This window comes from Myotis daubentonii, chromosome 3 (genome assembly GCF_963259705.1).
Source record: "Myotis daubentonii chromosome 3, mMyoDau2.1, whole genome shotgun sequence".
NCBI classification, from domain to species: domain Eukaryota; kingdom Metazoa; phylum Chordata; class Mammalia; order Chiroptera; family Vespertilionidae; genus Myotis; species Myotis daubentonii.
The window spans coordinates 202,780,670-202,804,741 of NC_081842.1; the positions used below are offsets into that span (position 1 = coordinate 202,780,670).

Sequence of the window (24,072 nt, forward strand, 5' to 3'; positions counted from 1 at the left end):
GCCGAGGGGCCTCTGGGAAGCCTGCCCGATCTGACCCCACCTGGCTTGTTCTGCTCCTGCCTTGGCTTTCTCCCACTTCTGCGCAGCTCCATGCACGCCCTGCTCTCAGCTCTTTGTCCCAGCCTCTGTGGCTGGTCTCCGCTGTCTGACTCCCCGGGGCAGGGTTGTATTTCTCCCATCAGACTAGGGGCTCCTGAGGTTGGGGTTCATGATGCCTTCTTTCCTTCTCCCCTCAGCACCGCCTCATGACTGTTTTCTCCAAATGTCACGGGAGATGAGATTAGAGAGTTGGGGTGGCAAAGTCTAATTTTTCTTAACAGGGACTAGGGGGCCAAATATCTCCATCCCACCCCCTTGGTGAAGTAGATTCTTCTTGCTCTCCCCCACCTGGCAGCACTCATGGGAGTGACCATTGGAAGTAGAGTACCCCTCTTTTTCACCTAAAAGCCTGGCTGCAAAGGGTTAAAGCGCTCCTCTCCTCCCCCCACCCTTGTCTTGGTATGTGAGCTCCCCCAGGCTGGGGGGGATGGGAGGATGGGGGGTCTGTTGCCTTATAGCCACTCATGTGGTCAGCTCAGACCTGACCAGTCACATTCCTGCCCAGGAGGGCTGGAGCTTGAGGTGGAGGGGCAGGGGCCAGGAAGAGGCTGGGTTTGTAGAAATGGAAGGAGGGGGTTACTAAGAAGCTGGGGTTAGGGGCTGCTGGGAACTTGGAAGTATTGTGCAATATAAACCTTAAGGAAGCCTGGATCCACCTCTCATCCCTCTGGGCCTCAATCTCCCTGTCTTTCCTCCCAGTTTGCACCTTTCACAATGTTCCTGTAGTCCACGTAGTTGTGATACAGGTATAGACCTGGTCCCAGTTTTAAACAAAGAGGGGTAAAAGCGATTTCTGACATGCATGGTGGCACAGAGATTTCTGGGTAGCCTCCAGTGTGACTTTCTGGTGCTTGGAGGTCGGCTGGGTTTTTGGCTGGGTCAGAGGCTCTGAGATCTAGGGTACAGAGCAGGCTGTGCTAGACAGTAGAAAGAGACCTGGGCGGGAACCCAGGAGGCCTGGTTCTCTGCCCAGCCCTGTGTCTGACTCATGGCCTCAGTCTCCCCTTCTGAGGGGCTTAGGTCAGTGGTCTCTAAAAGCCCTCCTGTCTTGGGAAATGATTCTGGGTGAGGGATGAGGTGTGGGGGGCAATAGTCTGGAGGGCTGTGGGAAGCTGCCAGTTTAAGGGGGAGTTTGCAACTCGATCCCAGAGCGAAAATAGCCCAGGTCATTTTCAGCTGCTTGGGCGGAGGTATCTGATCCTGGGAGGGCAGGGCGCTTGGGCAGGGGGCAGGGAGGAGCATTCTGTAAAGCCCTCTGGGAAACCGGACCCCAGGATGGGAGGGTGGGGAAAGGTTGGCATGCCCGGCTGGGCTTCGGGCTTCCTGAGACCCGCTGGGGCCCTGGCAGGGGCTCTGGAATGGAAAGATGAGGAATTCAGAGGGTTAACAGGAGGTGAGTGCTGGACTCCTGCCCCCTTTGGGTCCTGGCCTGGATGAGGTGAAAGGTCAGCCTCAAGGAGTCCAGGCACAGCTGGGGAAAGAGTAACCCGATCCTTCTCCCTAGCCAGGCTCAGGGGATCACAGAGCCGCCTCCCCCAGGAAAGGTGCTTTGACATCCCCAGGAAGAAGTTTGTTTCTACTTGTTCTCAGCAGGGGTTGGGGTCTAGGGGAGGGTCCTGGCCCAGGGGTCAGGGAGAGCTGCAGGCCTGGCACCCCAGCCAGTATGTCAGTGCTGTGTCATCTGGGGTCAGGGGAGGTGGAGGTGAGCCTGCTGGAAAGGTTAGAGGTGGCCTGTTCCAGCCCTGCTCTCACTCTGTGCCCCATTTATAACGATTCTGACGGAAGCTTAGAGGTAGGAGTCTCCCCCGCCTCCCAACACACACTGGTGAGTGAGAGAAACTGCCTGATATTAGACGGTGATGTGTTTGGGGTGGAGAATTACACCTCAACCGAGATGGCTTTGCTGTCTGTGGTTGTGTGTGTGTGGTGGTAGGGGGCGGGTGTTAGGGTGATATGATGGGAGGCAGCGTTAACACATGGAAGAACAAGGGCTCTGAAGTCAAGCTTGACCTGGGTTCAAGTCCTGGCCTGTGCCTTAGGCAAGCTATTTAACCTAAGCCTCAGTTTCCCATCCACAAAAAGGGACTGGTAGTATTCACCATAAAGGGTAATGGCAAGGATTGACACAGAGTAAGTGCTCAGTAAAAAGTAACCTTAAGGCGCTTCATTGTAAGCCAAGGTCACATGCAGCGGAGCCCGCACTGAAGCTGATTTGACTCCAGAACAGGAAGTTGGTGAGCTACAGAGGAGGGAGGAGAGTGTGAGTGGGTCAGTGTCCCCAGGGCTGTGCATGAGGCTGTGGGAGTATCCAGGTCACTTGTGTGAGGTGGCGTCGGGTGAGTGGTGTTGAATCTGTGACAAGGGGTGGTTGGGGCACCCTTCTTCTTAACCTCGGCCTCTGGGGCTGGCAACAGCCCCATCTCCCCAGGCCAGCGTGCTCTGCAGCCATATGTGGGTGTAGCTGTCCCTGGAGTGTGACTGTAGGTATGTTTGAGAAGGCGCAGGCATCCCAAGAAAGAACAAGTCGTCTTTTGTAAGAGTCCAGCCTCGGGCTGGGCTGAGCCCTCTCTGGGGGATCCCCTGTTTCCGCGCCCAGCTCTCCGCCCACGGACAGCGCCCGGGCCCCGCCCGCTACCTGAGGGCCCCCGCCCCCTCCCGGGGACCCTGTGCTTTGGTCTTGGGGCCGGAGTCTGGGGCGGGAGGCCTACTGAAACCTTGGCCACGCCCCTCGTGACGTCACCCCAGGTACTACCAATCCCCGGGAGTCCTGCCCAAGGGCGGCCCGCCCCCACCGGGCACCCGCTTGCTGCCAGCCTGAAACGCGGTGGGTGGAGGAGGAGGCAAGGCCGGCCTGTGGGGCGGGGAGACAATTGAAGGCCTCGCCCTTCCTGCTCTGGGAGGGGCTGAGCTAGCGGCCCTGAGACCGTGCAGCTCAGCTCCCCTGGAAGAGCTTCACCAGACCTCTCTCCCGGAACACTCTGCCTTCTTGCCCACCTGTCCAGCTCTTGCCAGGTGCCACTTTCTGCAGGAAGCCTACACCCTAATCTTTTTTCGGATTGCCTACACGCCTTGTGACCCTCTGTAATGGCAGTACCAGTACTACCACCAGCACCAGCTGTTGTCCACTGAACGTTTTACTGTGTTTTTCATGGAATATCTTACCTGAGGATGGATCTCTAATTGCTTTCTGCCTGGTATTATGAGCCTTTCTCACCCACTGGACTGGGAGTTCCTCTGGATAGGGGTTCCAGACATGGCCTCACTCAAAATAGGCACTAGTAAATGTTCAGGATAAACGATAGACGAGGGGACAGGCCATGGGGGGAAAGTGCCTTGCCAGAAGTCACACAGCAAGTAGGTAGAACAATCAAAGCTAGAAACCAGGTTTCCTGGTTCCAGTCAGTTCTTTGGTCCTAGTGTGTGACTAAGAATAGGGAAGAAGTTAACACAGAAAGATGCTATAAGCCTTTCCTTTCCCCGTAGACACCCCCAGCCCCCCCAAAAATAAAAGATCAGAAGAATCCGAAGGCTATCTTCCTCTGCAGTCCATACACCTTGTACCGGAAACCCTGACTTCTGGGGGGAGGAGGCAGTGGGAGGAGATATCGGGGGAGCGGGGAGGCTTTTGTAGGCCAGAGGGGCAGTTCTGGGCTGCAAGGAGTATTGTGGGCACAGTGATTAGGGGGTACTGGTTATGGGGATAAGGACTTAGCTTGCAAGTGGGAGGTTCCAAGTTGGGCAAAGAGGAATGTCGGGAGCCGAAGTGTATGGGGGTTCAGTGCAAGGGAGGCAGGTATTATGCCGGGCCAGCGCTCCCCCTACCAACAAGCTGCCCCCGTGGAATGCTGGGAGGCCCAGGGGATGGGGGCCAGGCAGCCAAGGTGTCTCCGGTGGCACAGAAGCAGTTAAGAGCTGCCTCAGCCTGTTCCTTCAGACAATTAGTGACATCTCGCTTGACAACACCACACTGAGCCGATGCAGACCTCAGCCCCCCTCCCGGCCCCCCCACGGCCGCTTCAGCTGTTTATTCTTGGGCTTTAACAATTGGGATTCTGACTTGGAGGAGCGGGCGCCCCGAGCTGCCCTCTGACCCTCCGTCGCCTTGGCAACTGGAGCCCGGTAGGCCTGGGCTCTGCGTTAGGATTACAGATCCTGAATTCACAATCTTGCTGCTCCCTGCAAGCAGAAGCAGCAGCCTGCGCTGCAGCATGCTGGATCGGCAGCTAGACTGGAGGGGGCAGAGAAGGAAGATCCCCAGGGGCCAGCCTGAAGCATGGTGGGAGCCTGGATGCCCACAGGCGACCTGGAAAGTGGTGCCCCACTGGCAGCCACCATGGGGTGGAGCAGGGCCCAGAGCCCACCTCAGCTCGCACCTCCCATCATTCTCTGGAAACTTTCTTCCCGGTAGAGCCCCTGGGGCATGGGTGAGGCTACATCATCGCCCCCCTCTTTCTTCAGTCAGCCCCCTACCATGCCCAGAACTCCAAGTGCCAGCAGACTGTGCCCCTGCCGTGCCCGCAGCCATGGCAACAAGCCCCCTCCCTCGACAGCTTTGCTCCTTCCTCTCCCCCCCCCCCCCCCAGCAGCCAACTGCCCCAGCTGAAACTGGAGCTGATGCATCTGCGAGCCTCATGCCCAGACCCACATTCCATTTCTGTCCTCTTTCCCCCCAGCTCTGGCGACGACATACCCCCTCCCTCCTTGCCTCTGTCTACTGCTGCCCCCCCCCCACACACACACATTATCACTTAGGGTCTCCCCCTTCTTCCCACCCCATTTTCTGAATGTCTCATCCCCTGTCTCTTGGTCGCTGGGTGTGTCAATCCCTTGTCCATCTCCTGTTCCCTGTGGTGCCCTCAGTTCTCTTTGCCTTGCCCTGTCAGGGCAGGCTCCTTCTCCGTCTCTCCCCCCCAGCGTGTAACTTGCTCACTCTCTGTCTTTGTCTCTGCCTCATCCTGCCTGTCTCTCTGTCTCTTTGTCTTGTTCTTCCTCCTCTGTCCCTCTCTTCCTCTCTTTTTTGCCGTTTTCCTTCAGCATTCATATATTCTGTCCCCTCTCTCTGTCTGTCTGTCTCTCTGATCCCTTCCCTCCTTCCTCTTCAGCCCCATCCTGTCCTGTTTCTTCCTCCCTCTTTCTCTTCTCCCTGACTTTCTCCCTCTAAACACGTAGATTTTCTTCATCTTGTTTCTCATTTTCCCACCTGATCATTTCCCTCCTGGGTCCCCAGGATGGAGCTGGGAGAAGGGGGCCTTCCAGCCGCACCCCACAGGCGTCCCCTCTCACATAGGGGCCAGATGTCCTGGCCCCCCATTGGGCCGGTGCAGTTGAGTCTCAGATGGGGAGGAGAGGGTCCAAGGTTACAGAGCCTATAGGGGTGAGGCACTAGGAACCTAGAGTGCCTAGCCTCCCTTTCCAGAGTTCCGGGGGGCGGGGGGGGGGCCTCCATCTATCTATTCTACCTTCTGCCAGCCTGGGTAGGGGCGGAGGGTAGTCAGGGCTGAGCTGGCCCAAGAAGCCCCCTAGCTATAAGGACTCAAAGAAGAGCATGTCTGGACCTCACTGATTCCTGGGATTTGTCTCCTCCCCTGCTGCAGTAGTGACCCTCTCAGACCGTGCCTCAGTTTCCCCCAGTGGTACAGGGGTGCTACTACCCTTGCTCTATCTTTGACTTCTTTAAAGCACTTTGAGTTCCTGGAGCAAAGTCAAAGTTATGAAGAGAGAAAGGGTAGAGTGACTCCCACCCCCTTGCTCACCAACCCATGGGGACTGCAGCACCGAAGAACTTGTCTCAGGGCAGGAGTAGAATAAGGGTCCTGTCCCCTTAAGTATCTGGTGGAGGACAGTGCCCCGCCTCCTCCCCAAGACTGGCAGCCCCTGCTGTCAGGCCCTCCCTCCCACTCTGGGCAGTGGCCTCTAGCCCTCCTCCTGGCAGCCCCTCTTCGAGGAATGAGGTTAGAGTCATGGGAAACAGGCCCTGGGGTGGTGGTGCCAGCACTCCAGGGCTCAGCCCTTGCCTCTGGGTGTGATGAGGCCTGGTCAGGCAGAAGTTCTAGAACCCGGGGTCTTGGCACTACTTAGCAAGGGGCCAGGAGGGGGAGTAAAGGTGCCTGGGGGAGGCGGTTTGCACGCAAGGCATGCTGGGCCCCCCTCGGCCTGGTGGGTGGGGGGAACAAAGCTGGCATCAAGGCCTCAGCTAAAATTAGCCGTTTCCCTGCGCGGGAACGAGCATGCCTGCCAGCCGCCCAGATCGCCGCTGCCTCGGCAGGCCATCTGTCGCCACGTTTTGCTCAGTCCCCCAGGATCCCCCAGCTCCAGCCACCCCCAGGGGCTAGAAGGACTCTGCTCTGAGGCTGTCCCTGCCCAGGGCTCTGGTCTCTGCTGCTGTCATGCTGTGTGACCTCAGGCTAGGCAGAGTCCCTCTCTGGGCTCCTCCACAAGAGGTGGACTGGGTACTGACATCCTCGATCCCCCCAGTCTTTTCAAGCACCAGGTGCTGTGCTGGTCATGGGGGGCAAGGGTGTGGGCTGCTTTTCTCCCTTAGAGCTGGCCCCTCTCTTGTCCATTATTTGAAGGTGGTCAAAGTGGGATTTAGGGTAAAGGTCAAGGTGTATGAGAGACTGCTATCAGTTTCCTTGGTCTTCACTGAGCAGTAGGGCCGTTCTGTATCCAACAACACCCCAGCATTCCCCCCTTATATCCCCCGCATACACACACGATGGAGCTCCAAGCAGTCTTACAGAACCAGCTCTAGTGGGAAGCCAGGAGGTGGAGGCTGAGCTCAGCTGATGCTAACTTCCTCTGGGGCTTGGCCAAGTCTCCTGCCCTCTCTTTATCTATTTCCCCCTCTTCAATAAGAAGCTCCCGCCCACTTTTTGCCACATTGTCTCTTGAGGCCGACATTATCATCCCCACTTTACAGATGAGCAAACTGAGGTGCAGAAAGGTGAGGAAGCGGTGGAGCCAAGGATGGATGGCCGTGTCCTCCTTCCCATGGCCCCCAGTGCTCTACTTGCTGGTCTCCAGCCTCGACTACTTTCAGACCCTTACACTTCCCTGGCTGCTACCCCTTCCCCCAACTCCAAAGCCCGAGGCTGAGCTGCTGCTCTAGGGTCACCCAGCTTGGCCTGGGAGGAGCTCAGACTTGAACCCAGGCCCCTTGGCCCCAGGCCTCCCTTACTCTGGCCAGCAGGCTGGGCTTGTTCCCTGGGTGAGTCATGCCCCTGGACTTTGGCCGTCTTGTCAGGCTCTGTGGTCTGAATTTGGAGACGAGGAGGGCGGCCTTTGTAAGAAAGAGGGGCTCCCCTGGCAGCAGTGGGGGGCTTAAAGCTATCATCTCTCCCTCCTCAGTCTGGTGCCCTGAGGGCATGGTGACAGCCACCCAAAACCTGTCTCCCCTCCACCGATCTCTAAGAAGCCTTATAGGAAATGGTCCTCAGGCTTCAGTGAGCACTCATTCTGCCCCCTCCCTAGATAACAACTACCTTCAATTAGAAATGAGGGGAAGCTGGGAACTTGGGGTGGGTGGCATTTCCAGGTTATCTGTGTGCCCAGGTGGCTTCCTCCCCAGCACTCATCTTCCCCAGCACCAAGCCACTGGGCTACCCAGGAGGGAGGCCAGTGTACCTCCCCTGCTGGTGTCCAGGGACCAAGGTCACACCCAGAGCCGTATGCACTTCCACCTCCTCCTGGGGCCAGTGTGTTTGTCACTGGGGCAACGTGCGGCTGTGCCTGGCTCTGGCAGTGCTGGGGTGACATTCATGCCCTGTGAGCTGTGACGCCTCTGCAGGCGGAGGACAGCACCACCCAGGCTGGCAGTGATGGGGGAGGGGTGGGAGTGTGCTGTCACCTGTCCTGAGCAGTCAGGGGGTAACGTCTGTACCCATCCCAGCCTGGAGGGAGGACTCATGGGGAAGGAGTGAGGTTGTATCCCTGGCATACACCATGGGTTGGGGTTGCGGGGGTAGGTCTGTATCCTCCTCACACCTGGAAGGTGAGGCCTGTGTCTGTGTCGGGGTTGGGGAGGAGGTTCTCCAATCGTTTCACATCCAGTTATTGGATGTGGGGGTACCTGGGTGTGTGTTAGTTACGCCGTTGTGAGGGCGATAGCCTGTGTTCCTGTCTCATACTGTCTGGGGTATCAGATGTGCCCATCTCATGCTTCGTGGGAAGTGACAGGTTAGGAGAGTAGTCAGTCATATCAGATGCCTGTCCTCCAGCTGTTGGGTGTGTGTGAGATGTCACCACGTGCCCATCTCATGCTGTTGTGGGGAGTGACATGTGCGATTATCCCATGCTGTTGGGAGGTTGTCAGTAACTTAGGAGTTTGTCTTTCACCCTCAAAAGACAACATGTTGCCTGGTGGTATGGAGCTGACAGTTGGCGGGGCCTTCCCATGGAGACCACAGGACCCCAGAGGGGTGGCCAGCAGAGGCCCTGGGCACCAGGACAAGCATGGGTCGGGAGGGGGGTGTCTCATTCCCACATGACCTACCTTCTGGCCCAGGTGCCAACCCTGGAGACTGCTTCCCAGGGGGAAGGACCCAGTGTTTTTCAGACAGTGTGCAGCGGGGCCGCTGGGACTGGGGCAGGTGTAACTGGAGAGGTGGGGCACGGGGCAGGGTTTGCATGAGGGGCTGTCCCCCTAGGCCTGGGGGACCCTATTCCCTGCCTCTTCTGCCCCTGAAACTGTTAAACTAATTAAGGCTGTGGAGCCGCAGGATTAATCGGGGCAGCTCTCGCGGCCCGGAGCTCAGGTAGTCGATTAGTGTGCCGCGGAGGATATTGGATTTCTGAACCGCAAGTCAGCACTATTCGGCCTGTTATCTCTCTGAGGCTCGAGGGTCAGGAGGCGGAGGCTCCCGGCCTGCTGGCCGCCCCCGCCGGCCAGCTCGGAGGTCCTCTCCCCCTGCCCACACTGCCGTCCCTGCCCCTCTGCCGGTGCCTCCGCCCACTTCCCCTGCCCTCCTGGCCCCGCTGCTGCCCACTTGGCATCCTCACCCAGCTCTTCTCCCTGGCTCATCTTGTGCGTGGTCTCCTCCCTCTGTCTGCCTCCATCACCCTCCGGTTTCCGTCTGTCAGGCTGGCCTCCCTGCGCTGCCATCCCCTCTGTCTCCCCCTCCCCCCACCCCACCCCCACCTGGCCCGACTCACACCGTGTGCCTCACTGACCCGCTGTCAGCCCCGACCAGCCGCTCCACCTCTGTCGTTTCCCTTCACTGTCCCTGTCCTCCAGCCTCTCTCCGCTTTTGTTTTGTATGTTGCTGATTGTCACTGTCTCTCATGTCTCTCCCTCTGGGTGTCTCTGTATCTTTCTCTCTCTCCCTCTCTGTGTTTTTCTCTCTCCCTCTGGCACTCAATCTCTCTCTCTCTCTCTCCCCCTGTCTTTCTTGTGTGGTCTCGGCTGGTGTCTGCAACCAGAACAAATCTCCCCCAGCCAACACCCCCTGAACAAGGAGGCCAGAGCAGCTAATGGAAAACATGTGATTCTGCCTTGCGCCTGGAGCACCGTGAAGGGAGCCTTAGTCCCAGCTCAGCCCCTGCTCCCCCCTCGCTGCATTCCCCCCACCACACTGTCCCCCGCCTCCCATTGGCTCCCCCAGCCTGTGTGGGCACAGTTGCAAGTTCCCTAGTCATTTACATTTCAGGGATTGGGGGAGCTGTCATTTATCAGTTGGGGAGTATCAGGTTCTGGAGGGGCTGGGAGCAGCTTTGCTCCGTTGGTCCCCCCCACATCCGCCCCAGCACCCAGGGCCAGACAGACCCCATGCAGACTCCCCACCGCCACCCCCATATGTAAGAGAACGGGGCCAAGATGAGCTGAGCTGTGGGGGCCTGGATGGGGGGCAGCCAGTCCACCCCCCTTGGAGGGCTCTGGAGCCACCCAGATTTCCATCTTTTCCACTCTCTTGCGCCCCTGGGGAGCTGCAGAGGTGGGGGCTCCCTGAGGGCTTGAGAGCTGCTGGGCTGCATTTCTGTGCCCACCCAACCACGGGGAAAGGGGGGATGGATCAGAGGAGGGAGGCTCTGGCAGGTTGGAATTCTCCTTCTCTGCCTGTGGATAAATTGTCCCTAATCCAGGCTTGGGGAGCTGTCTGGCTCCTACAGAGAGAGAGAGAGAGAGAGAGAGAGAGAGAGAGAGCAGGCAGGAGATAGGAGGGAAGCAGGCATACAAACACAGTGACACAGACACACACTGCCTCACAAAGGGTCTCTCGCATGCGCTCACACACGCACTGATGAGTTACACAAAGGTACCACACAGATTCTGAGGCACCCTTGGTCTGAAAGGCACACTTTGGCACACAGACCCTCTCACACGTGTTGACACTGACAGAGCTATACTAGCACAGACGGAATGACATGGCACCACGGACCCATCGACACACATAGACACAGTAATGAGGTCATACAGTGCACAAATGCACGGACACATGCATGAGCACAGACCGACCCACGGCGAAACAGACCCACAGGGACGCCGTGACCAGGACGCTGTCACACCATGACCCTGGAAACCCAGAGAAAGGCAGAGGTAGGAGGGAGGCAACGCTGACACCACAGTCACAGGCCTCGGGACTGGAAACCTGCAGGGACAGCGGGGGACTAGCTGCATCCCCCCTCCCCGCCCACCACACACATTCAGAGAGCTCTGAGACAGGCGAACGCCGGTGCGGCTCCTGACACAGCACGCAGAGAGCCAGGCCGAGTGTGTGCGGAGAGGCACACTCGTGGCCTGATCACAGCTAGGCACACCTTTTCATACATAGGCCACACACTTTCCCCTCTGTCCTCACAGGTGTGCAAACACGGGCTCGGGTGGACAGAAACAAAGCTGAGCAGACCCGGATGCGCACACCCACACGTAAGACACCAAATCCAGGTATACGTCAGGCACACAACCCCATACATGTACACTCTTAGACATACATGTACCTGCACAGACATACAAAAATACACAGAGAAGCATACAGAAGGCTAAGTAGACTCAGGACCCCACACGCAGGTATGTTTATCCAGACAGCTGAACACTCATAGACGTGCATCATACAGGCAGGATCTCGTAACACATACAAATCCATCCCCAGGCAACCAGAACCTGTAAGGAGTCTATGAGGCCGAGTTCTCAGATCCCCTCTGGGCTCCAGTACACACCTCAAGGAGGCAGACTAATAGGCAGGAAGCAGCAGGATAGTGCGAAGGGCCCTGGCTATTAAAGAAAACAAGAGCTATAACCAGCTGATAGAGGAGAGTAAGTGCCAGCTGCCTGTACATCCCTCGTGGAAATCCGCATACACCATCACTCCGCACAGCAACTCACACCTGCGCTATGAAGAAGCTCTTAGCATTTTATAGTCTCCCCAGAGTGCTCCTCCCCAATCACAAGATCTCCCCACTTAATAGATGAGAAAACTGAGAGCCAGAGAGGTTAACTGACTTGCCTAAGATCACACAGTTAGTGAGGGTTGAGCCAAGGACTACCTGACTCCCAAGGCCAGGTTCGTTCCACCACAGCCTATGTGTTCATGTTCATGCATGCGTGTACCTACACATACAAAGATACTGCTTCCCAATAGGAACCTGAGATTTCGAGGTTCACAACTCCTCAGTGAAATGAGGTTTGAGCTGATTTAATTGTATGCAACAGTGAACCCCACCTAGGACCGCCTCCTGGTCCCTCTGGCTGGCTCATCCTGTGGCCGTGCTTAAGCCTGTGGTGCTGTTTGCTTCCACAGATGGGAGTTTGCCTGCTTGTCTGCCCATCAGCCTGGACCCCAGAGCCTGCCCAGCTAAGTGCGTGCAGAGGGCCCTGGGTTCGGGGCAACTCTCAGGCCGCCGTGGAGACCACCCTGGAATCACTGGTGAAGACTGGCCTTTCCTGCTGAGCTGGGCCTGTCTGCACAGCCTGCTCAGGTAAGTAACAGTGAACAGGGAAACCAGGTCTGAGCTTCGGCCACCCCCACGAAGTAGGCAGCGGGGGGACTTACTTCCCCGTCCTAGCAGGGATTTCCCCCTCCCAGCTTAGGCCAAAAAGAGGCCCTTGATAGAGCCCAGATATATGAACGCAACTTACTCAAACTGCTCGTTACCCAGAAAGGGGAACCGAGGCCCATGGGTACACAGCAAGTTTCCTGAGTCCTGCCTCCTAGTCTGGGGACCCTTCCCTGCTCCATGATGACCTGAGATAACTGGGCAGAGAGGGTTTGTAACAATGAGCGGAACTCAGGGCAAAGGTGGAAACCAGAGTGCCTGATGTGTGCAGCCCACCCTCAGGACTGAAATCTGTGGACGCAAGAGCTGGGTCGCCAAGATGAGGTGCTGAGAGGACCCAGTCGTTCAGGTACGCCAGGCTGCCCAACCAGGATGAGGTGGAGCAGGGGGCAGCACCCGCCTCCCTCCTCCTGGCCCACACTAGCCCACCCAGGCTCAAGAGCCACAGAGGCCAGGTGGGGCTGCCCTGCAGAGGCAACTCCCTGAACTGACACATGAAGCCTCTAGGCTCCAGGAAGCTCCCCAGAGCCCAGCCTGCCTGGGGACTCCACCCAACTTCCAAAAGAGCATTCCTGGTGCCTGAGGTCTGGGGGTGGGGCCTCCTGGGATTGTAAGGGTGGGGAGGTTCAGTTGTGGGAGGATGCAGGGCTGTGTCCCCACAGTAAAAGTGGAGGGCATCTTGTGTACAAGCACACAGGTGAGCGTGTAAGCCAGTGTGTGGGGGGCTCTATCCTTACGTGTGCAAGGTTCTGGATACAAGAGTTATTATATAAGTGGACTGAGCTGGGGGTGTTGGAGGGTTGTGTATATAGCACATTGGAGTGAGGGGTATGCAGGATTCAGAGTGTGTCCTGGGCAGGTGTGGGAATACTGGAGTGTTGTGTGTGCCACACCGGATGGTGTATGTGTACAGGGTGTCAGTCTACACTGGAGAGGTGTGTAGGCAAGAATCTGAACACCCTGGGGTGATAGGTGGGTTCGCTGGATGGTGTGGTGTGGGTATACATTGGGATCTCTCCGTGTGTCCCCGGGAAAGCATGTGTTCGGGGCTGGCTGTTGTGTGCACATGGCACCATTTGTGCTTTGGAGGTGGGCTGGGCAAGCCTTCAGCTGAGCTGGGCTCAGCAGTGCCCAGCCTTGTGGCCAAATCACTGAAGTCACTTCCTTTCCAGCAGCAACTTTCCAGGAGGAGGAGTTCTTCAGACCTGGGCAGGGAGGGGTGGGGGGCGGAACAAGGAGCTCTCAGGGGAAGGAGGTGGGCGGGGGTGAGAGGCTGTGGGGAGGGCCTGGTGGGGCTGGAGGAGGGGAGTCCTCTGGGAGACGGAGGGAAAGACAAGGACAGAAGTCTGGAAGGGCCAAGGGCAGGAGGGGATGGGGGCGGAGCAGGGCGGGAAGCACAGTCCCTGGGTGACCTCGGAGGGAGGAAGGGAGGGCCTCCAGGCAGGGTGACCCTCGGGTTCAGCCAGAGCTGGCTGTGGTGCCTGCACACCTGGCACCCAGGTCAGGGGGCTGGCAGGGGCGGGTCTAGGGCAGACCTGCTTGCCAGGTGCCCCACTCCATGCAGGAAGGGGGTGGGCGAGGGCCGCACAAAGGAGCTCTGTGTGTCTGGGGGTAGGGTGGGGTGTGCAGTGCTGGGGCGGGGGCTGCTGGCTCCGGGGAGCAGGGCGGGGCTTGCTCCCCTTGGGGGCATCAGTGGCTCTGAGGGGACACCTAGTGGTGAGGGAGGATAGTGCAGCAGGATGGCTGAGGTGCGAGGGGTGGGTGACGAAGCTGGCAGGGGGTAGATTAGAATTCAAAAATTAAAACTGGTGGTTGGGACGAGAACGGTGGCAGGAGGCTGCAGCGGAAGGGCTGACTCTCTGGGCAGTGAAGAAGTTTGGTTTAGAGGATCCCAGCAAACCTAAATTAACCCTTCAGCTCTTCCACCTCATGGCTGTTGGTCCTTAAAGGCATAGCTTAACCTCTCTGGGCCTCCATTTAAATGCCAAATAAGTGACAGCTACCAGTACTTTTTCATTATTGTTGTTTTTGTTGTCATTTGGGGCGGGAGTCAGGTTGGAAGGGTTTTAGGTGTAATTGGGTGGGCGGGAGGGGGCCGACGAGGAGGAGACTGAGAGGGGTGTTGCCTAGTTCCAGGGGGACAGGTCCTGGGAGATAAAGGCCCCGACGGGAGACGCTGGGGCTCTCGCAGCAGCAGTAATGGCCCTTTTGATGTAGTGTTTTCCATTTGAGGACCTCCCTGGGCCTTCAGTCCAGGCCGGGAGGGAAATGGTGGGGGGGTGGGGGGAGGAGTGTGCAGGCTGGAGAGAGGGTCATGAGGCCGGAAGTGAGAGCTAGGCCTGGCAGTCTGGCTCCCCTGGGGAGGCTGTGGGTGGGGGAGGGGGGCAGGCTGGGGAAGGGGTGGGGTGGTCACAGCCACAGCCGGGGGAGGGTGGGGCTGGGGACTCAAGGATGTGGGCTGGCGCTTCCCGGCACTGTGCACAGCAGGTTGGGGCCCCCTCCCAGCCGTCTGGTGTCCCCATGGGCAGGCTCAGACACACTGACCCAGAAGCTGTCAGAGGGACAGAAAGATCCTTTTGACTTTGTTCGCAGACATGGGATAGGTGGTACCCTTGGGAGGGGTCCAAAAAAACGGCCACCTGGGTGTGGTGGGGAGAAGAGCCAGCTGCTTCCCTCAGATCCCAGGGCCTGCAAGAGAGAGCAGAGGACAGTCAGGAGGTCTGGCAGCAGGACATGCCCAAAGGTCTTCACGGGTGGGTGGAACAGAAGCAACCACTGGAAAGGAGGTTTTTCTCTCTGCCAAGATCGCAGCCGCTAGTCCCAAGTGGGAGGTCTCTAGAGCAGGGAGGCTTAGTAAACACCACCCTCAGTGAGGGAGGGATGGTGGCTTCTGGTAGGCGTCTCTAGGAAGGTATCAGGAGCCATGGTCAACCACAGTGCTGGAAATCAGAATTGGAGACTCCCGAGCTGAGCCCCTTCCCTCCTGTGTGAGGGTGTCACCCACAGTCCTTTCTGCAAGAGCAGGGTGGGATTCTTGAAGCAGGGAGAGCCTAGTGAGCCTGGCCTGGGAGGGGCTAGGCATGGGCAGAGCAGAACCCTGAGTGATCCAGTAGGCAGGACTAGGTTGAGGACCAGCTAAGGCCTGGGAGCTGCAGGGAGGGAAGGGACAGTGGACAGAGGGATGTTCTGCCGGAATGAGCAACCGAAGGGCCCTCCCCAGGCCTTGGGCAAAGTCTCTTTCCCTCTTCGATCTCAGTTTCCTCATCTGTAAAATGGGAGGGGCTCGAGGTGGCACTGAAACATTGTACCCACCGAGGGGGGAGCTGTTTAAAAATACAGACTCCCAGCCCGGCCGCTGCGGCGCAGTGATTGAGCGCCAACCCATGCACCAAGCGGTTGCCTGTTCGATTCCCAGTCAGGGCCCTGACCGGGTGCAGGCTCTATCCCCAGCAGGGGTGTGCAGGAGGCAGCTGATCGATGTTTCTTTCTCATTGATGTTTCCTTCTCAGTGATTTTCTATGTCCAACTCCCTCTCCCTTCCTCTCTCTGAACAAATAAAAGCCCTAGCCAGTTTGGAAGGCTTCCTTCGCAGCCTGGATTGAAGGCCCAGTGGGTAGAGCGTCGGCCTCTGGCCCGAAGGGTCCCGGGTTCGAGTCTGGTCAAGGGCACATACCTTGGTTGCTGGCTCCTCCCTGGGCCAGGCCCTGGTCGGGGCTCATGCAGAAGGCAGCCAATTGATGTGTTTCTCTCGCATCGATGTTTCTCTCTATCTTTCCCTCTCTCTTCCACACTCCCTAAAAATCAATGGAAAAATATCCTCTGTTAAGGATTAACCGCCCCCCCCCAAAAAAAATTAATTAAATAAATAAAAATCAGTAAAAATACAGATTCCCAGATGTCCCTTCAGATCTGTGAGTCAGACTCCCCTGGACTAGGGCCTGGGCATCTGGAATGTTCCACAGCTCCCCCAGGCCCAGGGTTTGGAAGCCAGTGGGTTCGATGGTTTTAAGGTTCCTCCCAGCCTTAAATTAGATCACAGCTCTAGAAGGAGCATTTTTCAGGAGTGGCTGAAGGAGAGTCGCAGGAGCTGGGAGGAGAAGGAGGCTTTGGACTTAGGGCAGAATTAGGAATCCTGCCACTTAGCAGCTATGTTACTTCAGGCAAGTTACACAATCGCTCTGAGCCTGTTGCCTCTGCAAGGAGGGGAAGATAAACCATGAATCCTGGGTTGCTGTAAGGATTCAGTGAGTCGTATGTGTTGAGGTGCTTGGTAGATTGCAAATGGATGTCCACCAAGAGGGAGTGGAGGAGTGTCCTTATGTATACCATCCTGTCCCTGAGTCGGGTCTGCAGTCTTCCTGTCGGGGACAGCACAGGGCAGTGTGCCCGCCAGTGAGAGTCTGCAGGTGTCCGTGGGGGATGGACCCTGGGGATTAGTTCAGAGCCAAACACTAGGCACTGTCCGGGTCTTTAAGACCCTGCTGGTAGTCAGGGCCCTTTCAGCTCCTTGCTCCCCAAGATCCCATCTCTTGGGGATCAGCCAAGGCCCCGAGTCCTCAGGCTCCCTTGAAAGTCGGACATGCCTGGATCTAAATCCCAGCTCTGCCCAAACCCGCTCAGGGAGTCAGTTGGTAAATATTTATGTAGCATCCATAGCCCAGGCCCTAGGGTTGGGATACAGCGGTAATAAACAAGACAGATGCAGTCCCTGCCCGTAAAGAGCCCACACTCCAGGGGGACACACTGCACAGCCAGTTATACAAGTAATTGATTGCAGTCGTGATAAATACTATGAAGGTGAAATAGAGAGGGCTCTGAGAGTGTGTAGCTGGGGGGCGGGGGGGTCAGAAAATGTCCCTTTCCACATCCTTGTCTTCCTTCCCTCATCCTCCCTCTTGGGCCACACTTGGGTCTGGGGAGGAATAAGAGAGAGCCCGTGAGGGCTCTGTACTTCATGCATCCACTCAGTATTTTCTGAAGCGCACTTTTGGGCCATGTGCTGATCAGGGTGTTGGGAGTTACACACAGAAGTGAACAGGACAGAAATCCTTGCCCTTGTGGTGCTTAAAACCTCACAGTGGGTGGTTTCCTCATCTGTAAAAGTGGGGATGATAATCATATTGATCTTAGGTTTGTAGGAAGTTAGATGAGATAATCCATATGAACTGCTTAGGCCAGTGTTTGGCAACAGAGAAAAGTCCCCGAAGTGTGAGCTTCTATTGTTGTTGACTCCCTGGTGTGATTGCTAAACCTCTGACCTCAGGCACTTTTCACTTTCTCTTTGCAGCTTTTATCCCAGTAATAATTAAGTCATTTTGATTATCTGATGTTTTGTCTACCCGGTCCTTGTGCAAAGTAGGCACTCCATAAATAATATGAGTGAATGATGTTACTTCATCTCTGAGCCTCCATTTCTTCATCTGCAAAATGGGGTTATTAGTAGCCCCTACCTCACAGGACTGGTATGAAGAATTAAATGAAATGATGCTTGGACAGCTTTCAGCCCAGTGCCTGGCATGCAGTAGGTGCTCACTAAACCTGAGCTGCGATGGTCCTTTCCAGGCGCTGTCCACACCCTGAGGCCTGGGCTCAGGCCGAAGTTGTTCCACGGCACCCCCAGCTGACAGCCAGCAACTAGCAGAGCCCCCAAGCACGGGGGCCCTCTCTCTCCCAGGTCAGCCGGGTGTGTGCACTGGAGGGAGCTGCGGGGGGGTATGTGGAGGAGACCGGCCGGTGGGCAGGTGGGCAGTGATTGGGCTGTGGCCACCAGACCATTCAGATCTCCTATTGCCTGTCTTGTTGCCCACAGATATCTCCAGTGTGACAGCCCAGGCGGCAGAGCCGAGGGTGAGTGGCTGGGGTTCCCCTGGAACCCTGGGAATGGGGACAAGAAGGAGGGAGGCCTTGCGCTTGATAGGACTTCCTGGCCCTCCGGCAGGGGCCTGGCCCTCTTCTTCAGTTGGATCTGGAGTGGTTGCCCTGCCCTGCTCTTCTTCCCTATCAGAGGCAGGTATCCTGAGCACATAGCCCGGATCTAGAAGGGGGTGAGCTGTTACTAAGAGGAACTGGGGCTTGTGAGGGGTTCATGGTGCATGTGGTGGTTTGGGAAAAGCTGGGGGTCAACAAGCAGATTGACTTGGGGAGGGGACTTAAGAGAGGATGCAGAGGTTCGCTGGGGATATGGGAGCTGATAGGACTGGAGTATTCAGTGAGGGACCCCCTGCCTGTCCTGCCCGGTAGGTCCTGGTCCCGGCTTCTCGCACCCTCATGTCAGCCCCGGCCCCGCCTGGTGGCCCTCGGAGGACAAGGTCAGGATGCGTGTGAAGCCCCAGGGCCTGGTGGTGACTTCCAGTGCCGTGTGCAGCTCTCCTGACTACCTCCGGGAGCCCAAGTACTACCCCAGCGGCCCCCCTACCCCCCGCCCCTTGCTTCCCACCCGGCCTCCCGCCAGCCCACCTGACAAGGCCTTCGCCCACACCTTCTCCGAGAACCCACACCCACCCCCCCGCCGGGACCCTAGCACCCGGCGCCCACCAGTCCTTGCCAAGGGGGACAACCTGCTGCCCCCTCGGGCAGCCCGTCCAGTCTCACAGGCCCACTGCCCCACACCTGCTGGAGACGGCAGCAGCTCCCAACGTCACTGGGACAACGGGCGGGTGAACCTGCGTCCAGTGGTGCAGCTGATTGACATCATGAAGGACCTGACCCGGCTCTCCCAGGACCTGCAGCACAGCGGTGTGCACCTGGACTGCGGTGGGCTCCGGCTTAGCCGCCCGCCCGCCCCACCCCCTGGTGACCTTCAGTACAGCTTCTTCTCCTCCCCCAGTCTGGCCAACAGCATCCGCAGCCCCGAGGAGCGGCCTACCCCCCACGCCAAGCCTGAGCGGCCCAGCCACCCCCTCTATGAGCCTGAGCCTGAGCCGAGAGACAGTCCTCAGCCCAGTCAAGGCCATAGTCCCGGAGCCGCGGCCGCGGCCACTGGCCTGCCCCCGGAACCTGAGCCAGACGGCCCTGATTACTCAGAACTCGCTGATGCCGACATCCTTAATGAGCTGGCCTCCCTTACTTGCCCTGAGGCCCAGCTGCTGGAGGCCCAGGCCCTTGAGCCGCCATCGCCTGAGCCAGAGCCTCAGCTCCTGGACCCCCAGCCCCGCTTCCTGGACCCACAGGCACTAGAACCGCTTGGGGAAGCGTTGGAGCTGCCGCCCTTGCAACCTCTCGCTGATCCTCTGGGGCTGCCAAGCCTGTCTCTGCAGGCCCTGGACACCCTGCCTGACTCCCTGGAGTCACAGCTGCTTGACCCTCAGGGACTTGACCCCCTGCCCAAATTGCTTGACGTCCCCGGCCGTCGTCTGGAGCCCCAGCAGCCCCTAGGGCCCTGCCCACTGGCCGAGCCCTTGCACCTGGACTTATGCTCACCCCATGGTCCCCCTGGGGCTGAGGGACTCCCCAAGTACGCCTTGCGGCGCACTGATAGGCCAAAGATTCTGTGTCGCCGGCGGAAAGCTGGTCGGGGGCGCAAGGCAGACGCCGGACCTGAGGGCCGCCTGCTGCCCCTGCCTATGCCCACGGGGATGGCGGCCGCCCTGGCGGAGCCTCCACCACCACCGCCTCCGCCACCTCCTGCCCTGCCGGGCCCAGGCCCAGAGCTGGAGCCGGACTCTTCCCAGAACCCAATGATTCCTGCCCGCAAAACCAAGTGCCGGGGCGTGCGCCGCATGGTGGTGAAGATGGCCAAGATCCCCGTGTCGCTAGGACGGCGGAACAAGACCACCTACAAGGTGTCCTCCCTGAGCAGCAGCCTGAGCGTGGAGGGCAAAGAGCTGGGCCTGCGTGTGTCGGCCGAGCCCACCCCGCTGCTGAAGATGAAGAACAACGGCCGGAACGTGGTGGTGGTCTTCCCCCCCGGCGAGATGCCCATCATCCTCAAACGTAAGCGTGGCCGCCCTCCTAAGAACCTACTGCTGGGTCCCGGCAAGCCCAAGGAGCCAGCCGTGGTGGCGGCTGAGGCCGCCACTGTGGCAGCAGCCACCATGGCCATGCCGGAGGTGAAGAAACGGCGGCGGCGGAAGCAGAAGCTGGCATCTCCCCAGCCGTCCTACGCCGCCGACGCCAACGACAGCAAGGCCGAGTACTCGGACGTCCTGGCCAAGCTGGCCTTCCTGAACCGCCAGAGCCAGTGTGCCGGGCGCTGCTCACCGCCCCGCTGCTGGACACCCAGTGAGCCCGAGTCGGTGCATCAGGCACCCGACACCCAGAGCATCTCCCACTTCCTGCACCGCGTGCAGGGCTTCCGGCGGCGTGGTGGCAAAGCAGGTGGTTTCGGTGGCCGGGGCGGGAGCCACGCGGCCAAGGCAGCCCGATGCTCCTTCAGTGACTTCTTTGAGGGCATCGGCAAGAAGAAGAAGGTGGTGGCAGTGGCAGCTGCCGGGGTGGGGGGCCCCGGCCTCACCGAGTTGGGCCATCCCCGCAAACGGGGCCGTGGGGAGGTGGATGCCCTCACGGGGAAGCCCAAACGCAAGAGGCGGTCCCGGAAGAATGGGACTCTGTTCCCAGAGCAGGTGCCCAGTGGCCCCGGCTTTGGGGAGGCAGGCGCCGAATGGGCCGGGGACAAGGGTGGTGGCTGGGCCCTTCATCATGGGCACCCAGGTGGGCAAGCTGGCCGGAACTGTGGGTTCCAGGGGACTGAGGCCCGGGCCTTTGCCTCCACTGGGCTAGAGAGTGGGACCTCAGGCCGTGGCAGCTACTACAGCACGGGCACGCCTGCGGGCCAGAATGAGCTCAGCCAGGAGCGCCAGAACCTCTTCACTGGCTATTTTCGCTCCCTGCTCGATTCGGATGACTCCTCCGACCTCTTGGACTTTGCCCTTTCAGCCTCACGCCCTGGCCCCGAGTCCCGGAAGACGTCGGGCACCTATGCGGGGCCCCCAACCAGCGCCCTGCCTGCCCAGCGGGGCCTGGCCACATTCCCCAGCCGGGGAGCCAAGGCCAGCCCAGTGGCGGTGGGCAGCAGCGGGCCTGGGGCGGACCCCTCCTTTCAGCCTGTCCTGCCTGCTCGCCAGACCTTCCCACCAGGCCGGGCAGGGAGCTACGGGATAACCCCCGCCACTTCAGATTGCCGGGCAGCGGAGACCTTTCCGAAGCTGGCTCCTCCGCCTTCAGCTGTGGCCCGCTCACCCACCACCCACCCGCCTGCCAACACCTACACCCCCCAGTACGGTGGCTATGGGGCTGGACAGAGTGTATTCGCCCCAGCAAAGCCCTTTACGGGCCAAGACTGCGCTAACAGCAAGGACTGCAGCTTTGCCTATGGCAGCGGCAACAGCCTGCCCGCCTCGCCCAGCAGTGCCCACAGCGCTGGCTATGCCCCACAGCCTACCGGTGGCCCCTGCCTGCCACCAAGCAAGGCCTCCTTCTTCAACAGCTCTGAGGGGGCTGCCTTCTCCGGTTCAGCCCCCACACCCCTGCGCTGTGACAGCCGGGCCAGCACTGTCTCGCCTGGCGGCTACATGGTGCCCAAGGGCACCACAGCCTCTGCTGCCTCCTCCTCCTCCTCCTCCTTCCAGCCCTCACCCGAGAACTGTCGGCAGTTTGTGGGGGCTTCTCAGTGGCCTTTCCGGCAGGGCTATGGAGGCCTGGACTGGGCCTCGGAGGCCTTCAGTCAGCTCTACAATCCCGGTTTCGACTGCCATGTCAGCGAGCCCAACGTGATCCTGGACATCTCCAACTACACGCCACAGAAGGTGAAGCAGCAGACAGCCATGTCCGAGACCTTCTCCGAGTCGTCCTCCGACAGCACCCAGTTCAATCAGCCGGTCGGAGGCGGCTTTAGGCGTGCCAACAGCGAGGCCTCGAGCAGTGAGGGCCAGTCCAGCCTGTCCAGCCTGGAGAAACTCATGATGGACTGGAACGAGGCCTCATCTGCCCCCGGCTACAACTGGAACCAGAGCGTCCTCTTCCAGAGCAGCTCTAAGCCAGGCCGCGGCCGGCGGAAGAAGGTCGACCTGTTCGAGGCCTCACATCTGGGCTTCCCGTCATCCGCCTCGGCCGCTGCCTCAGGCTACCCGTCCAAACGGAGCACAGGGCCCCGGCAGCCGAGGGGCGGACGGGGCGGTGGGGCCTGCTCAGCAAAGAAGGAGCGGGGTGGCGCAGCAGCCAAAGCCAAGTTCATCCCCAAGCCGCAGCCCGTCAACCCGCTGTTCCAGGACAGCCCCGACCTCGGCCTGGACTACTACAGTGGGGACAGCAGCATGTCACCGCTGCCCTCGCAGTCAAGGGCCTTTGGTGTGGGTGAGCGAGACCCCTGTGACTTCATGGGACCTTACTCCATGAACCCGTCCACGCCGTCTGATGGCACCTTTGGCCAAGGCTTCCACTGCGACTCGCCCAGCCTGGGTGCCCCCGAGCTGGATGGCAAGCATTTCCCACCACTGGCCCACCCGCCCACGGTATTTGATGCTGGCCTGCAGAAGGCGTACTCACCCACCTGCTCACCAACACTGGGCTTCAAGGAAGAGCTGCGGCCGCCACCCACAAAACTGGCTGCCTGTGAGCCCCTCAAGCATGGGCTCCAGGGGGCCAGCCTAGGCCATGCGGCTGCAGCCCAGGCCCACCTGAGCTGCCGGGACCTGCCACTGGGCCAACCCCACTACGACTCCCCCAGCTGCAAGGGCACAGCATATTGGTACCCGCCAGGCTCAGCTGCACGCAGCCCACCCTATGAAGGCAAGGTGGGCACAGGGCTGCTAGCTGACTTCCTGGGCAGGACGGAGGCTGCGTGCCTCAGTGCCCCACACCTGGCTAGCCCACCAGCCACACCCAAGGCCGACAAGGAGCCCCTGGAGATGGGCCGGCCACCTGGTCCACCCCGTGGCCCTGCTGTAGCCGCTGCTGGCTATGGCTGCCCGCTCCTTAGTGACTTGACCCTGTCCCCTGTGCCAAGGGACTCACTGTTGCCCCTGCAGGATACCACCTATAGGTATCCAGGCTTTATGCCACAGGCGCATCCCGGCCTGGGTGGGGGCCCCAAGAGCGGCTTCCTGGGGCCCATGGCGGAACCTCACCCTGAGGACACATTCACCGTCACCTCCCTGTAGTGCCAACTGAAGTGCCGACTGGACCTCGAGGTTTTGTTCCTGGGTGAGTCTGGGGATGTGGGTGCAGTGGGAAGAGGCCTGGGGGTTGGGGGCGGAGATGGGGACGTTAGAGGTTGGCCGAGGAGAAAAGGTATAGTGATGAGCAGGAAGAATTTAAGGACAAGATTGGGGGCCTGAAAACAAGGAGTTGGGATTCAGTAAGGAGTCTAGGGTTAGATTTGGGGAACAGTCTCATGGAAATGGGTTGCTTGGGCGCAGAACCCAGCATGGGACTTGGATGTTATTGAAATGGCAGGAGAACCATACACTGGACAGTCTCATCTAGTTTGGTTCATCAAGATATTTCCTTCATTCATGCGAGGGCCTTGACAGGCACATTTGAGTCCCAGGAAACAGTCACCACTTGACCTCACGTAAGGGAGGGCATTTGAATTGCTCTGTGAAGGGGAGGCAGGTTGTGTAATTGTCTGCCAGGGCCCATCCAAGGTACCGACCTGACCTGCTCCTTCGTTTACCTACGAGCTGCACTTAGTCTCAGGCGCAGTCTGGCAAGGGCCAGGTTAAAGGTGCAGCCAGGATGTCGGGTCATGCACTCTCTATGGGCTTCATAGAAGGGCCTGGAGTATCCTTTCCTGGTCACCCATGGTCCCCCCAAAGGCTGTTTTTCAAAGTCTTTGGCCTGAGGTAGGCTCACTGTGGTTGGGCATGTGGGGTGGGGATCCAGAGGGGAGGAGGGGGTACTGGGATCCTGCTGAGCCTGTGTCAGTGGGTCATTCCCCGGCAGGATGTTTCCTGCCTAGAAGCCAGGCCCTTTCCTGAAGCCAAATGCTTTTCCAAGAGTTCAGTTAAATGCTGATAGATATTCAGGTGTCTTTATCAGGCACTGTGA

At 58.9% G+C, this 24,072-nt stretch overlaps 1 protein-coding gene across 8 annotated transcripts in view; it reads left to right on the top strand.

Moving 5' to 3' along the window:
• Window positions 1-24,072, top strand: part of AHDC1 (AT-hook DNA binding motif containing 1) — a 66,099-nt gene that overhangs the window by 31,700 nt on the left and 10,327 nt on the right. For 5 of the 8 annotated variants that reach the window (XM_059690619.1, XM_059690615.1, XM_059690613.1 and 2 more), the window contains 4 exons: window positions 11,832-12,009; window positions 17,650-17,761; window positions 17,897-17,934; window positions 18,328-23,226. In XM_059690619.1, coding sequence (XP_059546602.1) covers window positions 18,402-23,183 — 4,782 coding nt within the window. In that variant the 5' untranslated portion in view covers window positions 11,832-12,009; window positions 17,650-17,761; window positions 17,897-17,934; window positions 18,328-18,401 and the 3' untranslated portion in view covers window positions 23,184-23,226. Of the gene's footprint in view, window positions 1-11,831; window positions 12,010-12,358; window positions 12,437-17,544; window positions 17,762-17,896; window positions 17,935-18,327; window positions 23,227-24,072 lie in introns of all 8 variants that reach the window. The other 3 variants (XM_059690618.1, XM_059690620.1, XM_059690616.1) reach the window with 3 other exon arrangements.